The following is a 9850-nucleotide window of genomic DNA, read 5'->3' as shown; positions in this document are numbered from 1 at the left end:
AACTGAAGCTATTCAACATGACAGGAACAATCAACCGGACACACAGCCAGTGGTCAGAGGAGACAGCTTGGCAGCAGAAGGAAAGCGGGTCAGGAGAGTCCTCACTCAGTGTCTGGATCCATAAACACAAAAACCTGTGAACTATTTAGCAGACTGCGTTGTTTTTTCATAAAAAAACGTTATAGTTAGCACCATGTATGTTAGAGAATTTTTAAATTGTTTTGTGCAATGTTATTGCATTTCATTCTATTAATGCATGAAAAGCTACCACCCAGGATTTAGATACATTATATAATAGTTTGTAGCTCATTAGACAGACTTTTAAGTGAAATGATTTTACTTTTCTCTCTTAAAATTGGACCTGTAGTGTATTAAATAGTGCTGCCAATACTTTCTGATGAACATGACTGTATTTGTAACTGATAAATGTCATATTCACAAAAATTCACATAAAGAAACTTGCTTTTAAAATGTTTGTCAATTTATTCAAACGAACACACTTAACATGTTCTTATTTTGTGTTTCATTTATGAACAGATCAGATTATAACAGATCTACAACAGATAAAGCTTTTTAAACATGGGAGAAAAGCAGCACAGTTACTGTACACTTTTAAATCAGTGATGCCCAAGTCCATAACTTGGGAGCTACCACAGGTACATTTCAGCTGCATTTTCTTCAACAAACCAGTATGAAATAGCTGATTTCAATCATCAGTATGTATTTGATAGTGGTGTTTTGGAGAAATACATCTAAGTAGCAGTAGCTCCCAAGGACTGGACTAGATCACCACTCTTATAAAGATTCACGTAACAAAAATGTAAATAGTTAAAGTATTGTGCAATTGCTACATTTTAAGCTTTTCACAGTATGTATAAAAAGATAGCAAACAGAAAAAAAACACTGTCAGAGTAAATAACACTGTGATTAACAACCTGACATGTGTGCAACCTTGTGCAAAAGTGGAACTTGTATATACTTAACTGTACCAGACTTGTTTCGATGTATAAAACAGTACTCTACTGGTCATTAAAAAGGGCCTGACTGAATGAAAATTGGTCAGTGGCTTCAGCAGGTGTGTGGAACACAGCTTCAGTGTTCATAGTGTTTCCTGGTCTTGTGTTTTGACGTGTTCTGTCAGAAGTGGAGTTGTTTGGGTATGGGTAATTTGCTGAGTTTTGGTGGACAGAATGGTGGGCCATTGTGTGCGAATACATCGGACCTCTTGGCTCATATGGCATGTAGTGTGGTGGTTGTGCAGGTGCATGAATGACCTGTTTCAGAAGAGAAAACCCATCAACAATCGATGTGGTAAGTCTTTCCAGTGTATTGGACATTTTTGAATAGTTTTCGGATGCTTTTTGTTCTGATGTCTCAATGATTTCCACCAGTCTCTTTTTCACACGCTGGTCTTCCTCAAGAGCATTCAGCCACTGGGTCTCAGCAGGCAGCTTTCTCCTCAGACGGTCGTGTCTGTGTCCTTTTAGTTTTGCCTTCAAAAGAGAAATGAAAATCATCACAATTAAACATAAAAAAGTAAACCTGGATCATGTTGATGTTGTACTTTTCACATCACTTCTACATAACAATATGTAATAACAGCGTATCCAATGTTTGCTATATGTCTTAAAGTGTATTTTGTACCCACCACCCCATCAAACTAATGAATATGTAGGCCTAACATAATATGAGATGAGTAAGAGCATGATGGTGTCATTTCTTTTTTGCAATAATAATAAAAATAAATCAGCAACCCGTACACAGTAAAATATAAAAAACATCACATTCCAGCCTCCACTACACACCTCAACTCTTGCATAATTTTTAACACACATATTGCCTTAACTGTATTTTTAATAGCAACACAATTCAACAAACCTGTTCCGTGAATTATAGTACATCCAACAGATGAACATTTACAGCAAAAGTACTTTTATTTATGAGGAATGGACAGAAAAATATACGTACATCAAGCAGGTCTCTCCTCTCCTTTGAAGTAGGACCCACACTGCTTTCATTATCAGACCCTGTGTCTGCTACATCCATGGTAGTGGAGGAAGAAGATGTGGATGGTGAGGGTAGGGTCCGAGAATGATCCAGGTCAGCTGTTTCAATACCGGAGGATATGGTAGTACTAGCTGGAGAGCCACCCCAGATTTGTTCGCACAGTTCGAAGTACAGAAGAACCACTCGACCGTGTCCACTCCTGCGTCCTGTATCAACAGCATGGCGATATTTACCTCGGACTGCTTTCATTTTTGTTGTTAAATTCCCGCGCGTGATGTCGGCATGTGAATGGGGAAACTCGTCGGAGGACTCCGTTGGGTAATGCTCTAAAAAAAGCGCTAAAATATCAACATACTTGTTCTGACAGGATTCCCAGTCGACATTTTCCTGAGTTTTATTAACTTTGTACTCCAACACGGTATTTAATAGTAGTTCAACCTCGCGGTCTGTCCACACAAACGAACCTCCAGGCGCCATGATTCAATACTAACAGGAAGTTGTGGTTGCTTTGAAGGGTTGTGATTTGCTGATATACGTTTCACCTTTGCACTACACTGCCTCCTATGGGTTGGGCATATTCTTTACAACGCTCTGTGGTGAACATCACCGGGTTCATGTAGACGATCATTTTCTCTATCCGAACATGTATGTACGGCGATATTTTTTTGCGCGGATATTCGTTTTTTCAAACACCAGGCTACGTGTGTACAGGGCCATAGTCTGCAACACTTGTAGCAAAATATTTCAGAAGGATTTCAGTTAAATTGTCAATCAGAAAGTTGCTCACAGAATATATCTGCAAATGTTATTGTTTTACAGACAATGACTACTTGGTACTCTGGTGATCTGGGCTTTTTAAGTACAGACATCTTGGTGATGTTAACATTTAGGTTTGAATGGCTATTTTACTAGGTGGTAGAGAGAAAAGTTCAAGGATCTTCTCTATACCACTGGCATGTCTTACATGAAGCAAGCTGAGTCTCGGTGCTTTGGGGTTAGTTTGTTCATAACCTGGACTGAGGTCATTGTTAGTTCAAAAGCTCTGCAGCATTGGGTGGACGAGATCCTCAAGGGTCTGGATTTTACTGGAATATCTGGGTTGCTCCCTTTTCCAAAAGTTCATTGACATAGGGAGCAGTCCCACTGGACTGACAGACTGAGGTCGTGGTTTCCCTTTTCAAGAAGTGGGACCAGAAAGTCTGTTCTAATTTAAATGCAATCATATCACTCATCCGCCATGATAAGGTCTATCAAGGTATGCTAGTGACGAAAGACAAGTCGATGGTCAAACCTTAGATTCACAGGGAACAATTTGGGTTCCTTCCCTGCCAGGGAACAGTAGACTAGCATTTTCCCCTTGCTAGGGTCCTTGAGGGGCTTTTCTTAGTATGGAAGTTTGCCCAACCGGTCTACATTTGTTTTGTGGACTTAAAGACTGTGTTCCTCAGGGTATGCTGTGGGTGGGTATTATCTGAGTATGGGATTGAGGTCTGCAGCTACAAGTCATTTAGTACCTATACAAATAGGGCAAAAGTCTGTTTTGCATTGCTGGTATTAGTCAGAACCCTTCAGGGTGAGAGTTAGGGTTTGCCATAATTATCAGTTCAGTTCATAACTTTTTTCAGCCAAATTTGACTGTGAAGCCAGTCTAGTTCTGTGACCTCAGGACTCAGGATTGTGTTGTGATCTCCAGCTCTCACTGGAGGAGTTCCCAGTCAAGATTAAAGTAGCTAGGATGAGGATAAGCACCTTTAAATTTGAGGTCATGGTCCTCCGTCAGAAAGGGGGGACTGCCTCTCCAGATTGGGAGTCAGGTGCTGCCTCAAGTATAGGAGTTTAAGGATGTCAGATTTTTGTTCATGAGTTAGGGAAGAATGAGATATAAGATCAATAGATGTATTGATGCAGCTTCTGCAGTATTATGGGGTCTGTGCTGGTCCTTTGTGGTGAAAAGGGAGTTAAGCTGCAAGGACAAGCTCTCTTATTTATCGGTTGGTCTGCATTCCTACCCTCATATAAGGTCACAATATATAAGGTAAATGAAAGAACAAGATTGAAAATACAGGTGGCTGAAAAAAGTTTTCTCAACAAGGTATCTGAGCTCTCCATTAGAGATATGGTGAGAACAGTTTTCCGGGAGAGATTCTGAGAAGAGCCACTGCTCCTCCACATCGAGAGGAGCCAGTTCAGGTTTTTGAACATCTGGTAAGGATGACCCCTGGATTCCTCCGTAGGGGGGTGTTTCAAGCATGTCCAGCTGAAAGGAGACCCCAGGGAAGACCCAAGACAAGCTGGAGCTATAAGCTATTTCACAAAACTGTTCCAAAAAATGGCTGCAAATACCTGTTTCCTTGTGCTAAATCAGGACTTTCATAAATCACGGTTGACGCTTGAACCTCAAAGCCAGCTGACAGGTTCACATGTTGACCATATCCTTTTTGTCTAATTCTCAAGGTGTCTCAGGTTTAAGTAAAAATATCGTTCTTAGAAAGTTCATTCTTTGCTAAGTGAAAACACCATTCAAATATACTTTAGTCAAATGTTTAAATGAAACGGGTGCTACATGAGAAGGTATTGGCACTAGTTTTACACTTTAAAACTAAAGCCATGACTCATTAATCTGACTATTTGAGATTAGTTGGCAACTCAAAATTGCACAAAAATTTTGTAATTTTTTCCTTGCGGTCTCACCTAATTTGGAGTGTTTGCATGTGTTAAATCATTAATATCGTAATAATTTTTCAAGAACACTCTCAGTTAAGACAAAGGCAGAGTACCAGGACTCAGCCCCATCCATATGGTGAGAGAAGCAAAGATATATTGGAACATCACAAAAGCACGAGCTTTTACTCTCCTGGCAGTGATCTACAAGCTACACTTTACATAGCCTGTTTTTAAAAACTGTGATGATTTGTGTGTCTAAAGTTTGCAAAACAGGCATTACATTAAATTGCACATTATTTTACTGAAAAAAAAAAAAGAGAAATAAATCACATTTGCCTTCACTTATGCCTGCAGCCATGCTTATGATTTAATCTACTTGAGTACATGATTGAAATGAAGATAGATACTGTATGGACCAGTATCTTTTGGAATTCTTTTTTTAACATTTGCATAGTTAGACTTGGGCATTTGGAGGTTTAGCCTCAACTTACTTACTTACTTTTTATTTATTTATGTTAATTTATTTATTTGGGGTGGGGAGCTGAAGAGAGTTGTATCAAAACACAGCTTAAACACACAAATTTGACCCCCAAAACTACTGTAACTGAGCAGAATTTAAGATGAGTTCAAGATGCCACCATTAAATATGAGACGTATTGGGTGGAAGTTTGTTACACAACTGTTTTTTGAACATGTTCATAGTTGACAAGACTGTAAGCCTTAGCAACTATCCATCCATTATTTTTACCTGCTTCTTCCTTTTGGGTCACTGGTGCCCATATCCAGCAGTCACTGTGCGAGAGGCGGGGGGACACCATGGACATGTCTCTAGTCCATCACAAGGACACATAGAGATAATCGAGACAAACAACCATTCACTCTCTCACTCACATCGAGAGACAATTTAAAGTTACCAATCAGTCTAATATGCATGTTTTTGTTCTGTGAGAGGAAACCGGAGTACCCAGAGAAAACCCATGCATGCACAGAGAGGACATGCAAACTCCACCCAGAAATGTTCCGAATCAGGATTTGAACCGACGACCTTCTTGCTGAGAGGCAACAGCTCTACCTACTGGACCACTGTGCCGCCACATGTCAGTAACTAACATGAGAAAATTGAGAACTCTCTGTAAATGTTTTAAGACATTTTGGAGAACCCTTAGTTAATTCCAACTAGTTGTCAACAATAAAGACGCAAGCAGTAAAAAGTTTAAGTTTATGTTTTCAGTATTTCTTAATCACTTTAAATCCAGGTGACTGTTTTTTTGTTCTTATCACTTGCAGGTCAAGTCATTCTACAACTTCAAGGTATCTTCAGGTCTTATTTGGTGCGAAGTGTTGGTCATGTTTTCTTTTTTCATAAAGGCACTGACCTTTGGTTCTGAAACAGAACTGCACACATTCCAATCAACAAGCTCCACTTTAAATTATTCAGGAACGTGGCTCAGCCTCATCCATATGGTGAGAGAAGCAAAGATATATTTGGAACATCACACTTTTAGGAGCGTGAGCATTTACTCCCCTGGGTCATTTTCTGCCTTAGTCTTAATTGAGAGTGTTCTTGAAAAATCATTACTATATTAATGATTTAACACAAAGTAACTACCTGCTTTTTTCCAGGAGGAAAGGGAGATTTGCTTCAAATCAATACCCATGCACGCTCATTATAAAGGGGGTAAAGTTATAGTAATTAGGCAGACACCAATAACTTTTTAATGATCTTTGTTTTTAATTGCATATTATTGGGCTGCACAGTGTGTGTGTGTTTATGCCTAAATATAAGATAATGGTGAAAGGAGAAGTAGATTAAGGAGGAGGCACCTGTGAGGATTTTTTCTATCTCAGCAGCAGTAAAAACTCAGATAGTTTGTAAGAGGATGAATGCAACCATTCCTTTGTGTCTTCTTTGTGCATCAGTTTATCAGTAATGTGCCTACACAAGCAGTCTGTGATTTTGAAATATTTGTAAAACAACACTTCCTTTCTCTCTGTCCATTAGGGTAAGGAAGTGAAAGGACTGACAAAAGGGCAAAATAAACTTTCTGATAAATGAAAACATTAAAATGCTAGTTGCACCACCGAACCTTACATTTACACACTTCCTCTCGTTCATGGAGACGACTAAAAAGTGAAATGGAAATGAGCCACAATAAAGTTACTGTTTCAAAGAAATAAGTTTGCTTTTTTGAAGTAGGTTTCTATGTAAAATTTGTAAAAAAATTAAATAAATAAATAAGAAGAAGTGTTTTGCCAGATTGAGATAGTTTTATGAACAACCACAGTTTGGAGAAATAAAGTGTACATCAGAACTGACAAGCCAAAGGCTACTGCTTCTTTTAAACCACTCATTTCAAAGTCATAAATATCAGACAAATAAATTATTTTCAAAATTAATATGCCCTATACATTCTCATATTGATGGTTATTGTGTCTGCTGTGGTTTTGTAGGAGGATTGGATCCTGAATTGCAGGTCAGGACTTTAAAAGTTAACAAAAGTACCACTATATTATGCTATTTTATTCACCTCTCGACAAAATATTATACAGTAATTTTGCTTGCTTGGGTCGAAAACCGTAGAGCAGAAATTGGAATACCCCTCTTAAACTTTGAACACAGTAGCTTATACTGCAGCTAATTTATGGATTTTTATTTTTTAAATTTTTTTTGACGGGCTAACGAGCTTCATTCCAAAAAAACATTTAGCCTCGTCAAACCCGGCGCTCACATAGTTGCTCACACACGTCTCTCTTGGGGATTAGGTCCTCATGACTCAATGACACTACCTGTATAAATAAACGGTAAAAAAAAAAAAACAAACAAAAAAAAAAAACAATCTGGCCAATGAAATTATAGAACAGGTCACAGTGGACCGATAGAACAGGGAGGGTAGGGGAGATTACCTCCCTGCAACACCCTGGATTAGATCCTGACAGCAGAGCAGGAGGACAGCACAAGCTTGCACACGAGGAATATGAAGATTGTGATCAATGACTTCCTGGTAGGCTACTGTATTTATTAATTAATTAATTAATTTTAACCAGCTGTGTTACACGCACTGTTCAGAAAAAATATATATTTACTGTATGTATTTGTGCATGTTACTGGTATGTATTTAATCAAAAGAATAATAAATCTTTCTGTGTAAATATCACATGTTACAACATTGACACGGGCAGCACGGTGGCGCAACTGGTAGAGCTGCTGCCTCTCAGCGAGAAGGTCCCTGGTTCAAACCCCGGTCCAGGGGCCTTTCTGGGTGGAGTTTGCATGTTCTCTCCGTGCATGCGTGGGTTTTCTCCGGGTGCTCCGGTTTCCTCCCACAGACCAAAAACATGCATGTTAGGCTGATTGGTAACTCTAAATTTTCCCTAGGTGTGAGTGAGAGAGTGAATGTTTGTTTGTCTCGTTTGTCTCTATGTGGCCCTGTGATGGACTTGCGACCCGTCCAGGGTGTACCCCGCCCCTCGCACAGTGACTGCTGGACATGGGCACCAGCGACCCCCGTGACCCAAAATGGAATAAACGGGTAAAGATAATGGATGGATGGATGGATGGACAACATTGACACCCGCGGCTTATAAACAAGTGTGGCCTATGTATATACAAAATTATTGTTATTATTATTTTATTTTTAGTGGGTGCAGCTTCAGGTGCGCTCAGTAGTCCGGAAATTATGGTAATGGTCACAAGACTGGGTTTTAGGATTTGTGCATGACAATGAACACCAAGAATGGTTAAAATGATTTATTGATAAATCGTTGCTGGTGGAGGTTTGGTTCTGGGCAGGGGTCCGATCTGAAGAGACACTGAAATTGGTTGGACTGTGAAGGTTCAGAGGATATGGCAGTCACTATGAGCTGTGAGCAGGTAGCAGCAGAGAGTGATAATGCAGAGTACAGTTTCAAGGATTGTCCAGGAGCAAGGTCCAGTAAAACAGGTTTGGATTGAGAACAATATAGAGCAGAAATCCGAATACACATCTGAAACGTGATCCAGAAGGCGTAGCCCTGATAATCATAAACAGAGTGGGTACCATGGTAAGAAGGCAAAATCCAGAACAGGCAAGGCAAGGAAACCAGGAAACAGGCGTGGGGGCAAAACAGGAACACAAAGGAATTTGATAATGTAGCAATGGAAGAATGAGTGACAGGAGCTTTGGTAGTGAGCTGAACAGGTGCGTGAGTTCAGGGCTGATTGCAGCGGAGGAACAGAGTGGGCGTGGTGAGAGGTGGCAGGAGCAGAACTGGAGCTCGAAGCAGGGATAAACAAAACATGAAGGTATGAACTATGGCAGGAGGGGGCAGAAACTAAAGCAGGAGGGGGCAGAAACTAAAGCAGGAGGGGGCAGAAACGTGACAAACGGCTTCCAAAGTGAGTTTTGTTATCTCTAAACAACTACAACTTTGAAAATGTTACTCATATTCATGCTCTGTCATGGAAACTCTTACACTACATGGTTATTTTTCCTTTTTTAAGAAGAACATCAAGGGTACTAAGGTGGACATTGTGGACTGCTACAAGTACCTGGGGGTCCACCTAGACAATAAACTAGACTGGACAGCTAACATCTATGGTCCTCCAGAAGAAAGGGCAGAGTCGCCTTTTTCTTCTGAGGAGACTCAGGTCCTTTAACATCTGCAAGACCATGCTGCAGATGTTTTCCCACTCGGTGGTTTCTAGCGTCTTCTTCTACTCTGTGGTGTTCTGGGGCAGCGGGGTGAAGAGAGCTGATGCAAACAGACTCGATAAACTCATCAAGAGAGCTGGCTCAGTTCCGGGAGTGGACCTGCAGTCTCTGACAGAGGTGTCTGAGCAGAAGATGCTGAGGAAACTGCTCCAGATCCTGAACAACACGTCACACCCCCCTGCACTGGACTCTTACTGCAGCACCTTCAGTCGTAGACTGAGACCACCGAGGTGCTCCACAGAACAACACAGGAAGTCCTTCCTCCCTGTGGATATCAAACTTTTCAACTCCTCCCCTTTTCTGCAGATAGGACAATTAAATTAATCCTGTATTACAATAAACTCTTTAATGTTTCTGTCTGCACCTGTTTAGACTTAATTGTTGGTATTTTTATGTTCTCTGTTATTTTTTTTTCATATCTTGTAAATGTTCCTTTGTCCTGAAACTCTGGCACAACAATTTCCTGCAGGATCAATAAAGTTCTAATC

At 40.2% G+C, this 9850-nt stretch overlaps 1 protein-coding gene across 1 annotated transcript; it reads right to left on the bottom strand.

The window, feature by feature from the left end:
• Positions 1-941: 941 nt before the first annotated feature.
• LOC119410253 lies at positions 942-2701 on the bottom strand. Its single transcript, XM_037677166.1, has 2 exons — positions 1969-2701; positions 942-1493 (listed from the first exon to the last, which is right to left on the bottom strand). The coding sequence occupies exons 1-2, from the start codon at positions 2482-2484 to the stop codon at positions 1020-1022; spliced, it is 990 nt and encodes a 329-aa protein (XP_037533094.1). The 5' UTR covers positions 2485-2701; the 3' UTR covers positions 942-1019.
• Between the last annotated feature and the right edge of the window lie 7149 nt (positions 2702-9850).

Source organism: Nematolebias whitei, chromosome 5 (assembly GCF_014905685.2).
Source record: "Nematolebias whitei isolate Nwh7 chromosome 5, NemWhi1, whole genome shotgun sequence".
Classification (NCBI taxonomy): Eukaryota; Metazoa; Chordata; class Actinopteri; order Cyprinodontiformes; family Rivulidae; genus Nematolebias; species Nematolebias whitei.
Note: the sequence above shows the minus strand (reverse complement) of the source record. Positions and strands in the feature narration are given on the sequence as shown.